The sequence below is a fragment of the Xiphophorus maculatus genome, chromosome 6, assembly GCF_002775205.1.
Source record: "Xiphophorus maculatus strain JP 163 A chromosome 6, X_maculatus-5.0-male, whole genome shotgun sequence".
NCBI lineage: Eukaryota > Metazoa > Chordata > Actinopteri > Cyprinodontiformes > Poeciliidae > Xiphophorus > Xiphophorus maculatus.
In genome coordinates this window covers 29,850,572-29,872,350 of record NC_036448.1, presented here as the reverse complement: position 1 = coordinate 29,872,350, position 21,779 = coordinate 29,850,572, and the positions used below count along the sequence as shown (strand labels likewise).

The window sequence follows — 21,779 nt, the reverse complement described above, 5'->3', positions numbered from 1 at the left end:
CAGTCTGCTGGTAGAACCTGTTTTATTAACAAAGCTACAACAACTCAGAACCAGAACCACCCCCCACCCCCCCATCACAGTTTTTGGGTCAGTTTTTGTACTTTGGTCCTCGGAAGTCCAGATCCTCCTGGCAGTCAGCGCCCAGGGTTTAGTCCTGCAGAGGAAAGTCTCGATCCGCTCCGGTTCCGCCTCTGGGTTCGGTTCCGCTCAGATCGACAGGGTTCTGCTGCTCACGGTCCTCTTGAGGACGGAGAAAGTCCAGCCGCCCAGAACCCGGATCCCAGCGCTGCCCCCGGGCAGCAGCGCCAGCAAGCAGCCCAGGATGAGCGCCACCTGCAGGCCGGCTCCCAGGGCCGTCAGCACGGTGCTGTGGAGGCCCAGGGCGGCGTAGAGCGTTCCGGCCAGGGCGGCCAGGTAGGCCGCGGCCCCGGGGGAGCGGTGCAGGCCGGCCAGCAGCCGGCTGGGCCCCCGCAGCGCCGCCACCGCCGCCACGGCGAACAGCGAGCCCAGCGTCCAGAGCAGCGCGAACTTCCGGGCGTAGAGGAGCAGCAGCGGGGCGTAGAGGGCCGACAGCCCGAAGCACAGAGCCGACATGGCCGCGCAGAGCCCGAACCCCAGCAGGCGCTGCTTCCGGGTCACTCCGGGCAGGCACGGGTCCGGGTCGGCCGACCAGGGCCAGGAGGAGCCGGAGCCGCCGCCGGAGTTCTGCCCGGACCACGGACTGGACCACCGGCCGAACCAGCTGCCAGGTACCGCTTCCGGTTCGCCTACTTCCACCAAGGTGCTGGAGCTGGACTTGGTTCCGCTGCTTTTGGACTGGGTCAGATACTCCTGGAGCTGTCGGTTCAGTTCGGCCATGACGGTCGGGTTCGGGACTTCTTCTGGGGGGGAGAGGGGTTCTGGTGATGTGTGCTGCCTCTTCCGGTCAGAGGTAGAACTGCAAGAACGATCACTCAGCTCTGTGACCGGAACCGAACCTTCTGGTTCTATGGAGCTAAAACAGTCTCATAATTCACAAATGCACAGGATGAGATCCACACTTGTAGTTTTTGATGCAAACATAAATATATCTTGGTTTCCAAGCCTGTGAGTTTCTGCATTTGTGTGAATTTTGAGACTCAATCCATAAATGTGTTTAATAAATGGTGTATCTGACAGGGTGACCATTAACCAATCAGATAGCTTCCTTGTTTCAGCCAATCACATGAACGAACCCCCGGTGGGGTAACCTTTGTTTTAGCCAATCACATCAACCCATTCCAGGAGCGCTGTAGCCATAACGACGCTCAACAGCTTAAACCTCAGCCTGGTTTCTGGCTGCGACAGAAAAGCAGTAAGTGAAATATTTATCATATTAGCTGCTTGTTCCTATGTTATGATTATCGTGAATCTCGTCCTGTGCATTTGTGAATTATGAGACTGTTGTAGCTCCATATGGTTCCTAGAGAATAACCATGTATAAAGTGACCGCTGCACTCAGGCGTAATGACGTAGCAGCGCGACAGAAGTCGCTAAATCCTAAACAGATTTCCAAGCATTTTTCCTATAAACCTCATTCAAACAGCTATCAGCTACATTTACTAGGAAATATCATTTTTAAAGTATTATTTTTATGAAGTATTGGATTGATACATGGTTCAGCATATTTAAATATTCTTAGTGGGGAATACAAAAGAGAATGGGAGTATAATATTCTGATATTGATGTATAAAGAGCATTTTATAAAGCAGTCGGTCATCATTTTTAAATATTTATTTAGTTTATTATAGAGAAACAAAGGTGATTCAATATTAATTAATACTGTATAATATACATATTTACATGCTCATACATTATTTTTCATGTCTTCCAGCGGAGGAATCCATCGATGTCAACAAAAATATGCTGAGGCTTCTTCTGGTGCTTTGGTTTAGCCAAGATGGCCGCCGTGTTTCCTGCGGGTTTACACTTTATGTCTGTCAATAAAACCCGCTTTTATTATTTTACTGAGATGTTATTAAAGTCGGTCATGTGGTGCCTTCAGGAGCTCAACCTGCTGTAGAAAATCAGACCCAGGGGAACCCGGGCCTCATCCGGTTCCTCCTGATGTTCTGGACCGGGACCGTCCTACACATTGGACCCCAGGTTCGGGTTGTTCCGGGCTGGATGTCTGGTTTTATTTCAGTCCAGGTCATGTGACCCGAGGTCAAGCTTCAGCTGCTGGGTTATTAATAACCCTGCAGCTGATTGGCCGCCGGGCCGGGCCAGAACCTTGTAGGGTGACTGGGTCTCATTCTCAGTTCCGGTTCGGGACGCAGCGGCAGGTAAACCTGGATGTTCTGTTTCTATCGGAGCCTCTGGATCTCAGATCCCGCTTTAGAGGCGGATCGGAATTAAGGGGAAACGTTCAGGTTGGGATGTTATGAATATTACTTTCCTCACTTCCTGTTAAAGGGTCATCGCCTGTTTTCATGCATTAAAACCAGATCAGCGGCAGTAAAGTTTAAACTGAGCTGCCGGAGCGAAGGATCTCTAACTTCTGGCTTCTGGTTTCCTCCCTCAGCTCACCTGGAGTCACCTGTTGGTGCCTCGTGCGCCCTGCCAGGCGCTCCTGATGGCGCTCTCCCAGGTCACGCCCTCCCTGTTCCTGAGTGGGGCCGACGCTCCCCTGAACGGCGCTCTGATGTCACAGAAAGGCATCACGCTGATAGTGAACGCCACGCTAAGCCACGCCCTGCCCGCCCACCCGGGTGTGGAGTGTCTGCGCGTCCCCGTCTGCGACCTGCCCTGCGAACGCCTCGGCCTGCACTTCGACCGCGTGGCCGAGCGTATCCATAGTAACCGCGCCGGAGGCACGCTGGTGCATTGCGTCGCGGGGAGGAGCCGCTCGCCGGCGCTGGTCATGGCGTACCTGATGAGGTTCCGCGGCGCCACGCTGCGCCAGGCTCACCGCCGCGTCCTGGAGAGCCGGCCCTGCATCCGCATCAATGCCGGGTTCTGGGAGCAGCTGCTGCAGTACGAGAGGAGGCTGTACGGCCGCAACACGGTCCGGGTGGAGCCCGAGGGGCCAAGCCGGGCCGCTCCGTGGAGCAGCCAGTTGACCTCTGTACCCAGATCTCCTGTGATGTCACGCTCTCAGGTGATTATGTCGCCACATAAATTAATAAGAGAATCTACAGTGTCATCAAAGAGCAACAGAACAATTTACAAACCGCTGTGAGTGGGCGGAGCTACATTACCTGGACAGGTGTGGAGCAGCTGTTCACCTGGCCAGCAGCCTGGACCACCAGAACCAGTCTGGGGACAGGAAGTGAGTCTGTTCTGTTTTGCTGCTGATCAATAAATAATTTCCACCAGAGCGTCTCCTTGCTGTTCCTCACCACCACCAGCAGGGGGCAGTGTGGCTTCAGGGAGGCGACCTGTAGAAACTGCACTTCCTGTTCCAGCTGCCCTCCCCAGCAGCTCGCCCTGGGCCAGCTGCCCCTTCAGCAGCTCGCCCTGGGCCAGCTGCCCCCTCACTGGGTTTTGCTTTTTTATTGCATTTTTCTGCTTCCTGCTTTGAAGTGAATTATTATTTTATTATTTTTGTTGTGGTTGTTTGGATCCAGACAGATCAGAAGGTTCTGTTGCAGGACGACCCACTCATCCTGGAACATTTACCAGGCGGACCCTGAAAAAGTTCTGGACCAGGTTCTGTCTGAGCTACCTTAACCCTTCCAGAACCAGGAGAATTTCCAGGTCGGAACCGGGTCCATCTGTTTCTCACTAGCATCTCCTCTTCTTCCTCCTGGTTCTGGACCGGTTGGTTCTGGATGTTCTCCGCCATCATCATCGTCCTGGAGGAGTTCCGGGTTGCCATGGCGATGGGTCTGTTAGCTTCAGAGGAACTCTGATGTTTCATCATCCTGCAGGCCACGCCCCCTTTCTCTGGCTCTGCAGGGCGCGACCCGCCAACCAGAACCAGCAGAACCAGACTGATCCTGTCTCCAGAACCACCAGAGACAAACTCCATGTCCTCCAAGAACCTTTAGAACCTCTGAATTTCTGAGAAGGTTCTAGAGACGAGTTCCTCTGAGGGTCCAGATAAGACAGACTGGAGACGTTCATCTGTCCCCAGTCAGAGACGTGGTATCCATGACAACATTAAGTTCTTTTGAGGGTCCACAAAGTTAAAGATGGCCGCAGCATTTCAGGACCCATCAGGTCCCATCAGGTCCCATCAGGTTCAGTGGACCTGACTGTAATTAATGTCAGAATTTAAACCAACTCTTCGCTACAATCTGAGTGTATTTCTAAAATTTAACCCTCAATTAGTTAAAATCTTCTGGATTATTCTGGCCGTCATGATCCGATTTCAGCTCTTTGATGGTTAAATATGGTTAGAAGTTGATTTGAGAGCAGAAACATTAAAAACTACCGGAGCTCAAACACAGTCGGTTCTCAGATTCTGGCAGAGAGACGGAAATAAAGGAGCCGTGAAGTTTTTATTTTTTTTATTGCAAACAAAGAACATATAAGAACAACATTAATAATTACAAACAGATACAACATAAATGGGCTTTACAGAACATGGAAGAATTATTTTACAATATCAAAATCAAACTGAGTCTCCAGAGCTGCGGGTCTTTAAGGGCCGTTAGGATTTAATGGCTTTAGCATCGGAGCTGATTTTTAAGGATTCTATAGATATTAATAGAAGATAATAACATCTGGAAATTAGGGTTTTGTTGTAAATGTTTGGAGGTGTGAATATGATATTTACCATAAATAATAAAAAAGTTGACAACATATAAAAATTCTGTTTTGACAAGTTCACATTTCTCCATCCAAACAAAACATCCTGATCTGTTAAAGTAATATTGAGATTTTTTTCTCAATATAATATCTCTCCAGAATATTTTGCTATAATTACAATCACAAAAAACATCAACAAACTTTTCCTCATTATTTTTACAAAAAGTACACAAAGGGTCCAAAACCCATTTATATCTTTTTTATCAAAAATGCTTTAACAGAATAAACATTATGAATAATTTTATAAGAAATTTCTCTTACTTTATTGTTTATTAAGTATTTTTAGGAGCAACCAAGTCCACTTCCAGTTAATATTTTCAAAAATGTTGGACCAATAAAATATACAAACTGGTGAAAAAACAAGATCTGGTAAAAGAATCTTTTTTAACATTTTGTTGGTTGTTTTCTTACTTAAAGGCATAATCATAATCAATATAAATGGAGTTGGGATCATAATCTGGCACTGAGTGAATTTGATCTGAAGATGATAAAAGCTTTAATGAGCCACTGGGGATTGTTTCAAACATTTTCTTTAGAAAAGTCATAAAGTCAGAATAAGACAATAAATAACCATTTGGATTTAATAATTGGCTTACAAGTAATATTCCCCTATCAAACCATTTTCTACAAAAGATTGTCTTATTTTTGTATTTAATGTCTTCATTATTCCAGAAATAATATTTATGAGGAGAAAAGTGACCAGCTTTACAGCATTTGTTTATGAAACGTAGATCATTTGAACTATAATTGCATCTAAGAAGAAAAGGTCAAATCCTGCAATTTTGTCAAAGTTGTAAATGGGAATATCATTAAATATAGAGTTTTTATTTTTTAGATTTTTTAAATATTTAATTTTCAATGAATTGTTTAAAGATGTGAAATCAATGGCTTCAATTCCACCTTTTTCAACTTTATTCATTAGAATATTTTTCTTGATGAGATGGCATTTGATTTTCCATATAAAGTTAAAGTTTATTTTATTAATGTAAAGGGCTGGATAAACGAGTCTAGATAAACCTTCAGCTTTGATTAATAATGAACGTCCTAAACGAGAGAGATCTCACTGGAGCCACAGATTAAATCTTTGTTCAACTATTTTAATTATGGGGTTAAAATTTTCTATTGATCTTATATTTTGATCTTTAATTATTGTGATTCCAAGATATTTAACTTTGTCTTTTATAGGAATGTTGAGGAATGTGCCTTTAAATGAGATTTAATGGAAAGTAATTCACATTTATTTAGATTTAGAGTTAAACCAGAAGCTCTGGAGAAGGTGTTGATGATTTCAATAGTTTTTTATTTCACATTTATTCTTTAAAAAAAGTGCAAATTACTGGGAAATTACAATATTTCTGTTTGCAACATTAATCCCTGTGATTTTTTCCTTGATTTTAACTGAAAGAATTTGCATGGCCAGAATGAATAGATGTGTGGAGACTGGACACCTTTATCTTTTCAAATCCAATCTTTTAGAGCAGCCAGGTGATCATTTTACAATTCCTATATAACATTTGACAACTTTTAATTAAGATTTGTCCGTATCCGAATACTTCTAATGCTTTAAACAAAATGTATGTTCAACTGTGTCAAAACTCTAGAAACGAGATCATCCCTCTATTAAATCTGAGTAATCTAGCAGATCCAAGATAATATTATTAGTTATATGTCTACCTGGTATGAATCCAGACTGAGTTTCATCAATAACTTCTTCAAGAGTATTCTGAATTTTTGTAGCAATACAACCTGCAATAATTGTAGTGATTGTGTAGTAATGTAATTGGTCAGGGTCAGGGTTGGGTTCAACCTGTGGTTTAGGGGTCAGTGTAATCAGACTTTGGGTCATTGTTGGAGGAACTGACCCAGAATCCAAACTTTCAAGATAAACTTGATGTAAAAATGGTGATAGTTGTTCTGAACACTTTTTATAAAATTCTGCATTGAGGCCATCAGTCCCCGGTGATTTATTTAGTTTTAATTTATTGATGGACTTTTGGACGTCTTCAAGTGTAATCAAGGAATCACATTGTTTTTATTATTTTTACTAATTTGTTGCATTTTATTCAGAGTTAATAAATTGTGAGACAGTTTCATCAGAACATCTTGACTGATAAAGTTCTTGGAAAAAAGTTTCACAGTAAGAAGAGATTTGAACTTCACAGATATTATTATTGATTTGAAGTTTCATAATACTGTTAGATATTTGGTGTTTTTTTCTAATCTAAAAAATAAGAAGAGTTTTTTCCTCCTAACCATTCCTGCCTCGATCTGATGTACGCTCCTTTAGCTTTGGAAATGTAAATATTGTCCAGGTTCAGTTGTAAATGGTTTAATCTGATCTTTTGTTCTTCAGATAGATTTTCTGGCAGAACATTGTTCAATAAGATAATTTCTTTTATTACTTCTGATTCTACTTTCCTTTTTCTTTTAGAATCTCAGCTCCAGTTTTCAGAAACATTTTTTGAAGTTCATATTTTAGGAGTTCCCAATTTTTACTAAATTCCTTCTGACTGCAAACTGTATTACAAAACTTTATAATTATTTGTTTAATGTTTTCTTCCACTGTTTTATTTTCTAACAGTGAAGAGTTGAGTTTCCAGTAAGCTGTAACTGTATTTTTTCCATACTGGTTTAATTGAGTTTTTCCAGTTAAAATAAGTTTGTGGTCTGATAACGGAGCTGGAAGAATCTCTGACTTCATTTCATCAGTTATTAAATCAGACAGCAGCCAGAAATCACTTCTTGATTTAAAGGAGCCTGTTTTGTTTTGCACATAAATTTAACTTTGGACTTATTTTTTTGTCTCCATTCATCAATCAGGCCAAAGGTTGACATAAAGTTTTCTAGAACTGTGTTTGGATTTGTATTAGCCTTTGGAGGAAATCTATCTAATGCTTCATTAAGAGTTGAATTGAAGTCCCTACCAATAATAATATTCATATTATGATATTTTCCACATAAGTAATTCACCCCATTACTTAATCTAACATAAAGTTGCATATTTTCTGCTTTGGTATTGTACCCATATATAGAACCCAACAAAAGAATTTCTTCATTTATTGATACAACTAATAAGACAAAATGTCCATATGTGTGGACATAATCCATCTCCACTGAAGTTGTTTGGTAATGTTGCCTCCTGCTGACTGAGTGGAGCCATGTTCCAGCCGTAGTTCGTCCCCCCACTGACTTTTCCAGAACTTGGTATCATTTGCAGTTGAATGAGTTTCTTGGATAAAACAGAAATCTGCTTTAAAATTTTTAAGATATAAAAACGTTGCCTTTCTTTTAATGTTGTTCCTTAACCCTCGAGCATTGAGTGAAATAACTTTAAAAAAAGAAATGCTAGTAAGAGTTGTAGCTTCTAACCCTGAAAACTGAGTTACAGAAAAATCTAACAAACTTTCCCAACAGAGAAATTATATAATAAACGGAGCTTTTTCAATATTTAATGTCATTACTTAGGGTAATGACATTTACTGTCCCCTACTGTCTCCTTCTGTCTCCTAATGTCCCCTTCTGTCTCCAGGCGTCTGCGGCTCTAATCCTGCTAAGTGGATCAACGTTCCTCTGAGACTCTAAGCTCTTTAGACGCTGAAGCAGAGTTCTGTCCGCCAGTTGGACCGGGCCGTGATGGGAGCCGGCGCCGACCCGACTGGGACCAGACCCTGAAGCAGGACTGACCTTTGAACCTGGGAGAACCACAGATCACGGTAAGGATGTGGTTCTGGCATCTGTTGAAGGTCCGGTCGGTTCTGATGGGACCATTTACCTTCATCAGGGTCAGAACCATCTGGGCCCGGTTCTGGAGCTAAAGTCAGAAACCTGACCTCCATAGAGCTGGACCAGGACCTTTGGTTCTGGTTCTGGTTCTGGTTCTGTCAGTCCTCTGTGTGCGTAGGAGCCATGGACCCTGAGGACCCGTCTCCTCTGCATCGGTTCGTGGTTGCTAAGCGATCGATCGGGTCGATCTTCGACCAACTGCTGGAGTTTGTGAAGAGCGGTTCTGCGTTTGTGGACGGTCAGAAACACACACACACACACACACACACACACACACACACACACACACACACACACACACACACACACACACACACACACACACACACACACACACACACACACACCTGGCATTTGCTGGACGTTCAGAGAATTCATCTCCAACCAGTCCAGAACCAGTGGAGGTTCTGACCACCTGGAACCATCCAGACCTCACCAGTTTGGACCTTCAGAACCGCTCATGTTGGTTTGTCTACTGTGATACCAGAAGCCGTTCAGAACCAGGACCTGGGTCCGGTTGCTGTGGAGGAGCAGAACCTGGAGATGCAGAGCTGCGCCACCAAGCTGGCCGCCATCAGGGAGGTTCTGCTGCGGAGAACCATGAAGGTGGCCTTCTTCGGCAGGTCAGAACCGGGTCAGAACTACCTCCCACCAGCAGGGGCGGTGTGCTGTCAGTATGTTGGGTTTCTATTGGGTTCCTGTTTCAGGGTTTCCCCAGTAAACCTGATCAGCCCGGTGGTCAGGGGGTCGAGGCGATCCACTGGAGATCCACTGCTGGTCTACTGGAGATCTACTGGAGAGAACTGAAGCTAAACTATGATGCTGCTTATGTTCCACTATTTCAATATAGCAACACCACAACATTTATAATACAAGCTGTTGGGTTAATTTTAGGTTCTTTTGGGTTCCTGTTGGGTTTTTGTTGGGTTCCTGTTGGTTCTTGTTGGGTTCTTGTTGGGTTCCTGTTGGGTTCCTGTTGGGTTCTTATTGGGTTCTTGTTGGGTTCTTGTTGGGTTCCTGTTGGTTCTTGTTGGGTTCCTGTTGGGTTCCTGTTGGGTTCTTGTTGGGTTCCTGTTGGGTTCTTGTTGGGTTCCTGTTGGGTTCTTGTTGGGTTCCTGTTGGGTTCTTGTTTTGTTTCAGGTATGTTTTTTCTGTTGGCTCTTGTTCCTCTGAAGCATTGAGGTCATGATCTGTTTAAGGACATGAACATATTCTAGCAGATGTCCAGCCGGAGCAGAACCTGGTTCTGAAGCCTCCAGCTGATGCCTTGCAGCTGATGTTTGTGTTCAATTGAGACCCAGTTAGTTCTGATCCGGCTGCTGCAGACCAACCAGACCGGAAGTAGATGGCACGTTTCTCTTGAACCATGATGCAACTGGGGACCTGGTTCCGGCCCGGTTCCCCTTGTGTTGTCCTTCTTCAGAACCAGCAACGGGAAGAGCACGGTGATCAACGCCATGCTGAGGGAGCGGGTGCTGCCCAGCGGCATCGGCCATACCACCAACTGCTTCCTGAGCGTGGAGGGGACGGACGCCGCCGAGCCCTACCTCACCACCGAGGCGTCTGCCGAGCGCCGCGCCATCTCTGTGGGTGAACAGAACCACCGGGGGGCCCGTTTCTGACCCGGTTCTGACTGCTCCCCCTCTGTGTCCTGCAGACAGTAAACCAGCTGGCCCACGCGCTGCACATGGACCCGGCGCTAGACTCGGGCAGCCTGGTCCGAGTGTTCTGGCCCAAGAACCGCTGCACCCTGCTGAGGGACGACCTGGTTCTGATGGACAGGTGAGGCCATTAGGTTCTGATCTGTCTGAGTTCAGAACCATCAGAACAGGTTCTGGTTCTGTCATTTCTAAATGATTCAGGAGAACCTCAGTGTTCCAACTCAACCCCTGAGGGGCAGAACTACGGGGAAATTTTCCTGCCATAATCCAAGAGCGAGCATTTTCAGTCTGAAAGCAGGACTTCATGTCTGTCTTCCCCAAAGTTGTAACATTTAGACTCAAAGCTTTTCCTCTTGCTCACATTTAGTCTCGCTTTTGAAAATGACATTTGGCACAGTAGTACACTAATCATCCGGATAGATAGATTCTAGAGGTAGATAGATAATCCATCCATCCATCCATCCATCCATCCATCCATCCATCCATCCATCCATCCATCCAGATGTTTAGTGTACTATGGAACAGAAAACCTTTGTTGTTTCTCCCTACATCCAGCAGGTGGCGCTGGTTGCTATAATCGACAATAGCCACACAGGCTCACCCACTAGAAGGAAACAAACGCACCCAGTACAACACTTTCATTCTATTGGCTGAGAGGTTGCCAGGCGACTGTGCCAAGTGGTGTTTCCAAAGGCGAGCAGAGACTAAGTGTGGGCGCGAGGAGAAGTTTGGAGAAGACAATCATGAATGAAGTCCTGCTTTCAAAATGAAAATGTGCGCTCATGGATTATGGCAGGAAAATTCTTCCACACAGAACCACTGGGCCCGTCTGGGTTCTGACGGAGTCCTTCTGAAGTCTTTGTCAGAACCAGAGAGATTCAGATTAACTCTGACCTCTGACCCCTGGCAGCCCAGGGACGGACGTCACCCTGGAGTTGGACAGCTGGATCGATAAGTTCTGTTTGGACGCCGATGTCTTTGTTCTGGTGGGGAACGCCGAGTCGACGCTGATGAACACGGTGAGGAAGACCACTACATCATCATCATCATCATCATCATCATCATCATCATCATCATCATCATCATCATCATGTGTCTTAAAGGGCCGGTACCTGCAGGTGGACCGGATGTTCTGGTTCTGGCAGGTCCCGTTCAGGAAGCTGAGCTCAGTCCCAGTCCAAGGTCTAGACCAGGGTGTCCAAACTTTTTCTCTCATCAGAAGTATCCACAAAAAATAGTCAATAATAAAAAGAACCGGAACCAGAACCGTTTTTATGAAACAGTCAGCATTCGGACTGCAGGTCCAGATCTGCAGGCGGTTCTTCCTCAGGAAGTGGTTTTGACATCTAAGCAAGTTCTGATCCAGTCCCAACCGGACCCAATATTTCTGAGCCCAGGTCTGGTCTTGCTCAGCCAGACCCAGTTCAGGCAAGAACCCAACCGGATCAGAACCAGACAGAGGCAGAGCTTCACCTGGAAGAAGATCCCTCAGACAGAGTCAGACGGGTTTTGGTTCTGGTCCAGGATAACATCATCAGAACCGCAACCAATCCTCTCCATCTGGGTCCAGAGGAACCAGAATCAGTTCTACTGACAGTGGAAGAGGTCCGGTTCTGGTCGAGTTGGACCATCGGTGTTCTCGGCCTGTCCAGCTTCTGCATCAACAGAACCTGGTGAAGAACCGGACCTCTGGCCCGGTTCTGTTCTGATATGGTTCTGGTCGCTTACTTGATTCTGACTCTGATCTGCCTTGACCCAGTTTTGTTCTGACCCGGGATCCAATAGCTGACCCAGCTCTGGTCCGAGCTCTGGCCCGGTTCTGGTAATTGTACCAGTTCTGGTCTGGTTCTGTCCAGGAGAAGCTGTTCTTCCATAAGGTCAGTGAGCGGATCTCCAAGCCGAACGTCTTCATCCTCCATAACCGCTGGGACGCCTCGGTGACGGAGCCCGAGCTCATCGACCAGGTGAGGAGCCGTTACCATGGCAACGCCGCTGCTCGCGTTTCCCTAACCCCCCCCTTCTATCCCCCGGGCCCTCGCTGCCCAGGTGAGGAAGCAGCACCTAGACCGCTGCATCAGCTTCCTGTCGGAGGAGCTGCGGGTCGTTGAACCGGACCGGGCCGCTGACAGAATCTTCTTCATCTCTGCCAAGGAGGTTCTGATCTGCAGGACGCAGCGGAACCAGGGCATGCCGGAGACAGGTGAGACGGAGGGACAGAGGGGAACCGGGTCGGTTGAACCGGGTTCTGGTTCCTGATGAGGACCAGAACCTGTGAATTTGCAGGGTTTCCCCAGAAGGTTGTGAAGGACGAAAGTCTAAAATTCTTACTAAGTGAATTTATGAAGAATAAGTAACACAGAATTAACTGACTGACTCCAGGCGTGACTAGGAGACGAATGCAACATCCACAGGCTAACCTGCTAACCGCTAACTCGCTAAATCGCTAACCCATTAACTGCTAACTCGCTAAATCGCTAACCCGCTAACCTGCTAACTCGCTAAATCGCTAACCTGCTAACCGCTAACTCGCTAAATCGCTAACCCATTAACCGCTAACTCGCTTACCCGCTAGCCCGCTAACCGCTAACTCGCTAAATCGCAAACCCATTAACCACTAACTCGCTAAATCGCTAACCTGCTAACTCGCTAACCCATTAACCGCTAAATCGCTAAATCGCTAACCCACTAACCCATTAACGGCTAACTCGCTAAATCGCTAACCCATTAACGGCTAACTCGCTAAATCGCTAACCCGCTAACCTGCTAACCGCTAACTCGCTAAATCGCTAACCCTATAACTGCTAACTCGCTAATTCGCTAACCTGCTAACCGCTAACTCGCTAAATCGCAAACCCATTAACCGCTAACTCGCTAAATCGCTAACCCGCTAACCTGTTAACTCGCTAAATCGCTAACCCATTAACCTGCTAACCGCTAAATTGCTAGATCGCTAACCCATTAACCGCTAACCTGCTACACTGCTAACTAACCACCAACTTCATGCAGACAGAAACCTGAGTGAGATGTAAACACATCCAGGTAGGCACGTGCAGGGGGGGTGAAGGGGGCTTGAGCCCCTGCCCCTTTTATCCTTGATGCCCCTGGTTCCCTTTTGGAGGTTGCTTTGTTTTTTTTTTCAATTTTTAATTTTTTTAATCTGTCTGTCAGGAGGCCTGTTTGTGCCCCTCAGGAATCATATTTAGCTAAATATAAGTTAGACGAAGCGGGTCACCAGGGCGGTCCAGTTATGAGAAACTTCTGTTAAAATCATTTAAAGGCTCAGAATCAGTCTGGTACCGGTACCGGTCCACATTCTCAGGGGAAAAAGACTCACCTGGTATAAATAACATTTTTAGCTGTTGGAGTAACGCTTCAGAGAAATGAATTTAATCAAAGGATGTCATGAATGTGTGTAGAGCTGCACCGATTGCAGTTTTCTGGCCGATCCCTGGTTACCGATCTTTAAAAAGCCTGACCTGCTGATTTAGATTTTGGTTTAAATGATTATAAAACAAATTTTTTGTCTGAAATGTTGCTAAATGTAGCAAGAAAGTCACTGAGTTGGTAACAGTGGGGTGAATATTGTTAGCTGTAAACGTTCAGACCTGGTGGGTCGGTCAGTCAAACGTCTCCCTGCAGAGCAGAAGAGGACAGAGATGATTTATAAACCTTTGCTGATGAAGATCAGATCAGGGATTAGGATGGGCTTCACATGTAAGAATCAGCAGATCACGATCCCCCAAAATTAATTAAATCAGCTCCCAGAAATCAACTGGTCAATAAATGAATCTTATTAAACATGTATATAATGTAAACAGCACAGCTAGAGATGCAATAAGTTTATAGCAGGTGTGTGAATGACCTAATGATCCGACTGCTGATTGCAGCCGGTCCACATTGTTAGCAGAACTAGAGGGCCCCAAAACCACATTTCCCTTAGGGCCCCAGAGAGGCTAGGGCCGGCCCTGGTATCAGACATCCTGATATAAGACACTGAGACTGTCACCGCGAGTCGTGACGCACCTTAAAGCCCCGGTACCACCCGGTACCACCCGGTACCACCCGGTACCACCTGCTCTCTGTTCTCTGTTTCTCCTTACCGTTTCTACCAGGCGGGTTAAAGCCGCTGGAGGTTCTGGGCTGTAAACAGAAGTTACTGCAGAACCTCAAGTGTTAAAGGAAGATTCGGCCCAATTAGAGTTCATGAAATAAACATCAGAGAAAATATTGTAGCAATAATCAGAACCGCAGCAAAAAGCCAAACATGCCACAATGAAATGAACCAAAATGTCTCCAAAGCATCGGGGGACTGACAGGGGCCACCGGGGGATTCCAGGTAGATTCCAGGTAGATTCCAGGTGGATTCCAGGTAGATTCCAGGTAGATTCCAGAGATGTGCATGGCAGCAGCTGTTCCTCCAGGGCCGGCCCAAGGTAATATGGGGCCTTAGCCAGAACCCCCCGTCCTACTAAGAACCTCAGCATCACTAACATGTTTAAATGTCGATCAGGTGAATCTGAGAGGGAGACCAGGTTTAAAATCAATCACTGATTATTGGTTATTGGCTGTGATGTATTTGTGAACAAACCCAATTCAATCACAAAGATTACACCATATTGTAACCATGGTAACACAACAATCAAACTATCAGGATGATTCTTTAAACTTTTACAAAGTAAACGTCCTAGTTAAATCCTAAATGTACTATTTATTTATCTCAGCTGATGCATTAAATAAAATGTAATAACATTGTTATTCTCTATAAATGATGCTACAGGTTTAGATCTATGGTCTGTTACAATTAGACCATTTCTAGGGGCCCCTGAGTGACTGGAGGCCCCTGAATGGCCCCTACCTTCAGCTACTGAGTTTTCTTTGCCTTGATATCCCAGTCTTATAATTCTAGATCTAGAGGTTTAACATCAAACTATTATATAGTTTTAACCCCTTTGACCTTTTGGATCTATAACTCAGTCTGCAGCCAGGTTGTTCTAGACCAGGGGTCTCAAACTCCAGTCCTGGAGGGCCGCAGTCCTGCAACTCTTAGATGAGCCTCTGCTGCACCACAGCTGAACAGAATAATTAGCGAGGCTGGGAGAACTGGTCTACACAAGCAGGAGGTAATGAAGCCATTTCATTCCAGCGTTTTGTACCTGTGGCACATCTAAAAACTGTAGGTCTGTGGCCCTCCAGGCCTGGAGTTTGAGACCCCTGCTCTAGAGGTTAAATAGATATTATTAGGGCTTCATTAGTAAAATGGCAGCAAATTTGCTTATTTCATAACTTCATGACCTTTGACCTTCTCTCCTCCGGTCTGTATAACAGCTTCAGTCTCAGATCCGCTCAGCAGCAGAAACAGAAAGTTTATACCTGTCAAGGAAAATATAGACTAGATTTGCTTTGCATTGTCCCCACATGATGGCAATGATTTAGTAGGATCCAATTAGATTCTTGATCAATATGGGTTGTTGCTATGCTGTTGTACGGAGTTTTAAGATCTTGGTCAATGTGCCCTTTTTAAACTTTGAGCCCCGGCCCCTCCAAAGGTCTTGGCACGGCCCTGCATCCAGGCCTTTGGTTCTGGCTAGTTGCTCCGTTCTTTCCTCTGTTTGCAGGTAGAGCTGAGCAGTTCAGACACCTGCAGATACAGGTGAAGCTGTTTCAAATTGTCGCTAGCAGCGCTAGGCAGCCTTAGCAGTGTGACTGGTTAATACCCGCCTGTGGCCGCAGCCTGTTAGGGATCATTTAAACTATTTCTCTCTGGCTCTCGGTGAAGGCAGAAGCTTTTTCCTCTGCTCCCTCCTGCCCGCCTTCGCTTGCTCTGTTTTTGTGCTGCTTGTTTGGAGCCCCTCTTTGCACATCCTCTGACGCTACAAACTATGGATCTGGTTAACCGGTCTCTCAGGGCAATTAATCAAAGTTTCTCAACGAGACGACTGGGCACAGGAAAGCCCAGCGGGGACACACAAAGGGATACATCCTGGATTTATTTGGATTCATGACAACAGGATTTCTGCTGTTAGGAGTTGGTGGATACCTGGAATATCGACAGATTAGTGACGGATTGGGCCGACTGGCGAACACTCAGACTGATGCTGTGGGACAGAGACGCCAGTTGGATGAGATTCTTTCCACGCTAAATCTGGATGATTGGAATTAACAGAGACGAACCAGTTGAGACTCTAGGGCAGATGGAAATGTGAAGTCTGCCTGATCTAAAGACAATTTCTTTATTCTGAGTCAAATATGATATTGGTCTATTACCATAATTATCATATTTTTAAAATGATTTTCCATAGAAACTCCTTCTATCTTATAAATGATAACGTACTTATAATTATCTTGCAACCCAGAGGAGGAATTAGGACAAACTTAGAATCCAGAGAAACGACTAGTTTATTAACGACTAGTTTATTAACGACTAGTTTATTAATGACTAGTTTATTAAATACTGTTTTATCTTTTTTCTTCTTTTGTTCTTTGCTGTTTTGTTGTATTTCCTTCTAATTCCTGTTTTCACTTTGAATTGCCTTGTTGCTGAAAATGTACTATAAAAATAAAATTACTTTACCTTAAAATAAAAGCTAACAACACTTAGCGTTAGCCTGGCTGACCGTCACTGATCGTCCTGCAGGGGGCGCTCTGGCTGAAGGCTTCCAGGACCGGCTGACAGAGTTCCAGCAGTTCGAGAGAACCTTCGAGGTACATAACCACAGAACCACAGAACCCAGAACCACAGAACCACAAAACCACAGAACCCAGAACCACAGTTCCGGTTCTGACCCAGTTCTCTGTGTACAGGAGTTCATCTCTCAGTCGGCGGTCCGGACCAAGTTCGAGCAGCACACGGTGCGGGCGTGGCAGATCACCGAGGCCATCAAGACCGTCATGGACGCCATCAACATCGCGTCGGCCAACAGGAAGTGAGATCAGTCAGGTGATCTGCTGAGCGCGCTCAGTGGGAACCCCTCTGACCTCTGACCTCTGACAGGATCTGTTGCCTGGAGGAGCGGGAGGAGCAGCGGGACCGGCTGGACTTTGTCCGGGGTCAGATGAGCCGTCTGAGCGACAGCGTGAAGAACCGGATCAGAACCCTGACGGACGACGTCACCGCCAAGGTTCCCCTGACCCGGCAGAACCTGGGTTCTGGTTCCGGTTCCTGCCGCCATTGGACCTGTGTCTGTGTGGTTTCCATGGTAACCAGTGCCTGTTTGCGCCCCAGGTGGCCTCTGCGCTGCTGGACCAGATCCATTCCTTGCCGGTTCTGGTGGAGGAGTTCCGGGCCGACTTCAGCCCGTCCCTGGAGAACCTGGAGCTCTACAAAGCTGTGAGTTCTGGAGCCCACAGGTTCTGATGAGGTTCTGGGTTCCTGGGCCGAGCCGGACTGGGTCCAGGCAGTTTAAAGGGGAGCCACCCTTCAGAACCAATCGGACCTTGGCGGTTCTGCTGGTGAGAAAAGCCCACCGGGCCCACTGGGCCAGCAGGGCGCACCCTGGTGCTCACTGACCTGCTGCAGACCCAGAACCCATTGAAACCCGTCTGGACCCAGAACCTCCATGACCCGGTACTGACCCGGTTCTGTCCCGCTTCTGCAGAAACTGGTGCAGCACCTGGAGCAGCGTCTCTCTGGGGGTCTGGCCCATCGTTGCCATGGCGACGTTCTCAGGGAGATCCGGGACGCGCAGAGACTCATGACCGGTACCGACCCGTCCTGGTTCTGGTTCTGGTTCTGACTCGGGAGTGGCCGACTGTCTGACCGTGTCCTGTCTGTCCCCAGACAGCGTGCGTCCCCTGGTGTCGCCGTCCATCCAGCAGCAGCTCTGCGCTCCGTCCTCGTCCTTCGAGATGACCTTTGACCTCAGCCTGGCCGCCCTCTGCGCCGACTTTAGGGAGGACATCGACTTCCGGTTCTCCCTGGGCTGGACCGCCCTGGTGACCCGCTTCATCTGCGCCGCCGGCGCCCACCGGGCGCTGGCCGTCCCCGAGGTGAGCGCCGCCCGGCGGACGGGACGTCCTGCGGGACGGGACGTCCTGCGGGACGGGCCGCTGAGACGCTGCTCTGTCTGCAGGACGGACCGTCCCTCAAGGACCGGCTGGTGGTTTCCATGGCAACGAGCCTGGTGTCGGTGTCCTCCAGGGCGTCCATGGCGGTGCTGCTGATCGGGGGCGTGGTGAGTCCAAACCGGGCAGGTCCAGAACCGTCCACTTTGTCTCCTGGTTCTGCTGGTGAGACAGAGAGACAATGCAGCTCTGGACACATCTGGACATGTCCTGCAGCTGTGGTGTGTGTCCAGGTGTGTGTGTGTCCTAGCTGCGGTGTGTGTCCAGGTGTGGCGCTCGGTGGGCTGGCGGGTTGTGGCCCTGTCCGTCTCCCTCTACGGTTTGCTCTACCTGTATGAGAGACTCACCTGGACGGCCTCCAGCCAGGAGCGCGCTCTGAAGCAGCAGTTCACAGAGTTCGCCGCCTTCCGCCTCCGCGCCGTCGTTCCCGTCACCAGCTCTGCCTGCAGCCAGCAGGTGTTCAAGTAAGCCCCGCCCCTATGGAACCCGCCTGCGGGTTCTGCTGGCGGTTCTGACGGCGGCCATGTTTTCTCTCTGTGAGGGAGCTGACCTCCACCTTTGGCCGCCTGACCCAGAGAGTGGACCTGAGCGAGGCGGAGCTGGAGGGACGGATCCGGCAGCTCACCTGCAGGATCCAGAGGCTGGAGGCGACCCAGAGGAAGTCCAAGGCCTTCAGGTGAGGGGCGCTCGCTTTACCTGCCCTGGTGTCTGTCTTTCTTTTTAGAGAGAATAAATGACCCATAGATGCATTCAGACGATGGGTTACCCCTTTATGAGGAACAGTATTATTTACGTTGGAGTGAGGTTTTCACGTCTTTTTATTTTTATTTTCTTTATTTTGTGTTCGATTATTGTCTGAGGATTAATGTGGTTCAGTTTCATCATTTCAACAATAAAATATTAAAAACATAAAAATCATCAGGTTTGATTCTTCTTGGTCTAAATATCTGAATGTCGTCAGGTTTCAGTGGATTTATATGTTTCGTCACTTTGTTGTTTGATAATGTTTACAGATAAAGTTTCCGTTTCTGACTCATTTTCACAGCAGGTCAAAAGTTTGTGTATATTTTTATACATGACTTGTGCACGCCGCTTTACGCATGAGGCCCCTGATCCATGATTTACAGTTCAGGATGAGAGAGAATCCAGAAAAGACAGCGGAGGTCAGAGGTCAGGCGCAGGGCAGACGGCGGAGGGCAGGAAGTGAAAACCAGCTGTTGTTGTTGCCATTGTTGGGCACAGCTAACCGACACGTTAACGTCACTAGCTGCTAACTCGCTAAACAAGAATCTTAGCTCTGCTAACGCTGATCTGCTAAACACATGAAAAGGGATATCAAGCTAGCGCTAACCATTAGCTCGCTAACTGCAACGTTCTGTTTCTGATTCTCAAATCATAACTTAACTTCACAAGAACAGGAAGTGGAAAACAAGATGTGACATAAAGTTCATTAAGTCATGAAAATGTCAAACGTTTTACAGTAATAACTGGCTTGAAAGGCTCAAAAACGACGGCCATCTTGAAAAATGGCCGTCATCCTGAAACTCCAGTGGCTGAATTGGCATTGCAACAAATGATTCTGATACGATCATAGACCAACTGCCAGAACTGGACTTGGATCTAAAAGGTTCTGGTCAGACCAAACCTGATTAGAACCTGCTCTGGTTCTGCTTCCAGGAACCGGGCCACGGAGCTGGAGACCCAGCTGGAGGCCTTCTCTGCTCGCTACCTGCAGGCTGCGGACTGAAGCAGCAGCGGTTTGGATCCACCTGCTCCGACCAGAACCAGGACCGGACCGGAGGAGGGTGGTTCTGCCTGTGCTGGTGTGGGCCAGCAACGGTATCAGGGTTTGGTTCTGGTCTCGATCGGGTTCATCTGGTTCTGGTCCGTGCCCTTCCAGCTGCTTGAGGTGAAGCTCTGCCTCCACCAGATGTTGCTGTGACCTCTGACCTCTGCAGCTTGCGGTCAGGTTCATCAGAGACCTGATGCCTCGCTGCAATGATGAGGTTCTGGGTTTGAATCCGGTGGTCTGCATGTTTTCCCTGAGCCGGTCCAGAACCAAGCTGCGTTAGCCGGAACCGACTGAAATGTTTAAAGCCTTTATCCTGTGAATGAAAATGATTTTCTGCTTCAGCCAATAAAAACATTTAATACAGAAATCTGGATTCATGGAAACCATGAATATTACCGGCTGAGAGACGTTCTAACAGAACCTGACAGAACCTGACAGAACCTCCATGAACGGACGGACGGATGAGTTGGTTGGTCAATTGATTGGTTGATATAGAAGACCAGGTCCCTCTGCTGAGAGCCAATCAGAGGCTGGAGGAGTGGTGACCCTGTTGCTATGGGTGATGCTGTCATGTAGAGACTGTGATGGGGGTCTGGTAATGTTAGCGCCCCCTGCTGGCGTCTCCATGGCGACTGCATGCAGCTGGTCTCATCTCGGCTCTGATTGGTTGGTGGAAATGAACCGATCTTTGAGACCGGATGATGATGGAAGTAAAATGAATGGGAATAATAAACACTGAACTGATTATTGTCTTTAATATCGATTAATAGGATTTATGTGTGAAGTGACTTAAACACAATAAAAATGAATAAAACAGGATTAAAAGTGCAACAGTGCTCAACACTAACTTATTAAAAACCATAAAAACAATCAAATAAGGGCACAGGCTGGAATACAGCGCCCTCATTAGGACAAAATGGAAATTACATTTAAAGGAATAAGAAATGATAAAACTTTGCTAAATTAAATTTTGGAAACTTGGCAACAGGAACCAAACTGGTTTCCTAGTTTAGTTTTGGGTGCCAAATATCTGTGTCTGTATGGAGAGATGGTTGACCTCTGACCTCCGGGTTCAGCTATGAGTTTATTAAAAAGCCTCGTTATCACTGATTAAAATGACTCTTTAGATATGAATATGTATGAATATGATGAGTCAGAACGTAAAACACAGAGCAGCTCAGATCAGACCCTCCGACTCCCTGAGGAGAAATACTGATGGATCATATTTATTCACAAATAACTTAACCCTCTATGGCATGGCGTTGCCCTCAGGCAACAAACCACATAGCTGTACCTCACATTGCTCCTTTATTTTATTTTTTGGGGGGCATGATTTTTGACATATTTTTGTCCAAAAAATAGTTCTTTTATGAATATAGTTTTTGTTTGATTTGTATTTCATTTCTCATAATCAGTGTAGACTATCTTGGTGTTCTAGACCAATGTTACCCTGAGGCAACAAACCCAAATCTGGTTCCAGGAGGTGTCAGAGTCCGATTTTATGATTGACATGTAATTAGGGACCACCAAGCTCCCAAAGAATGCAGGAAAATAATTCTTCCCCACAAAAATAAAAAGTCATGCCATAGAGGGTTAAATAGTTTCACTGAGTATTATTTATGTGTTTGACCTGCAGTTTAGGCCCCGCCCCCTTTGTTCTTACCTGAGCTTTTATTTTGGTGACTCAGTAAAACCTACTGACTCGGCTC

General features: G+C 46.7%; 3 protein-coding genes across 7 annotated transcripts; 2 read left to right on the top strand and 1 right to left on the bottom strand.

The window, feature by feature from the left end:
* Positions 1–7: 7 nt before the first annotated feature.
* On the bottom strand, positions 8–989 carry sft2d3 (SFT2 domain containing 3). The gene has a single exon (XM_023335007.1). It carries the CDS (start codon positions 856–858, stop codon positions 208–210), a length of 651 nt encoding a protein of 216 aa, XP_023190775.1. The 5' UTR covers positions 859–989; the 3' UTR covers positions 8–207.
* LOC111608814 (dual specificity protein phosphatase 18-like) lies at positions 666–3,335 on the top strand. Of its 3 annotated transcripts, XM_023335008.1 has the most exons (3): positions 1,258–1,333; positions 1,853–2,390; positions 2,543–3,335. In XM_023335008.1, the coding sequence occupies exon 3, from the start codon at positions 2,594–2,596 to the stop codon at positions 3,197–3,199; it is 606 nt and encodes a 201-aa protein (XP_023190776.1). In that variant the 5' UTR covers positions 1,258–1,333; positions 1,853–2,390; positions 2,543–2,593; the 3' UTR covers positions 3,200–3,335. The 3 variants fall into 3 exon arrangements, with proteins under 3 accessions (XP_023190778.1, XP_023190776.1, XP_023190777.1); XM_023335010.1 differs by lacking the exons at positions 1,258–1,333; positions 1,853–2,390 and adding an exon at positions 666–749; XM_023335009.1 differs by lacking the exon at positions 1,258–1,333 and having other exon boundaries at positions 2,261–2,303.
* A 3,659-nt stretch (positions 3,336–6,994) lies between these two features.
* On the top strand, positions 6,995–20,815 carry LOC102223247 (mitofusin-1-like). Of its 3 annotated transcripts, none has more exons than XM_023334771.1 (18): positions 6,995–8,486; positions 8,675–8,794; positions 9,044–9,179; positions 9,980–10,142; positions 10,214–10,338; positions 11,128–11,236; positions 12,074–12,181; positions 12,264–12,417; positions 16,852–16,919; positions 17,019–17,140; positions 17,209–17,335; positions 17,440–17,544; positions 17,813–17,915; positions 17,995–18,203; positions 18,287–18,388; positions 18,546–18,742; positions 18,820–18,954; positions 19,956–20,815. In XM_023334771.1, exons 2-18 carry the CDS (start codon positions 8,680–8,682, stop codon positions 20,023–20,025), a joined length of 2,148 nt encoding a protein of 715 aa, XP_023190539.1. In that variant the 5' UTR covers positions 6,995–8,486; positions 8,675–8,679; the 3' UTR covers positions 20,026–20,815. The 3 variants fall into 3 exon arrangements, with proteins under 3 accessions (XP_023190539.1, XP_023190540.1, XP_023190538.1); XM_023334772.1 differs by having other exon boundaries at positions 8,659–8,794; XM_023334770.1 differs by having other exon boundaries at positions 8,555–8,794.
* The last annotated feature ends 964 nt before the right edge of the window (positions 20,816–21,779 follow it).

What these genes read in the sequence shown, in the direction of transcription:
- sft2d3 (XM_023335007.1), bottom strand. Translation starts at nt 858, where the DNA reads ATGGCCGAACTGAACCGACAGCTCCAGGAGTATCTGACCCAGTCCAAA.
- LOC111608814 (XM_023335010.1), top strand. Translation starts at nt 2,594, where the DNA reads ATGGCGCTCTCCCAGGTCACGCCCTCCCTGTTCCTGAGTGGGGCCGAC.
- LOC102223247 (XM_023334771.1), top strand. Translation starts at nt 8,680, where the DNA reads ATGGACCCTGAGGACCCGTCTCCTCTGCATCGGTTCGTGGTTGCTAAG. An exon ending in CGGACGACGTCACCGCCAAG is followed by an intron (nt 17,336 to 17,439) that starts GTTCCCCTGACC and finishes TTTGCGCCCCAG; the next exon opens with GTGGCCTCTGCGCTGCTGGA. An exon ending in AGGAAGTCCAAGGCCTTCAG is followed by an intron (nt 18,955 to 19,955) that starts GTGAGGGGCGCT and finishes TTCTGCTTCCAG; the next exon opens with GAACCGGGCCACGGAGCTGG.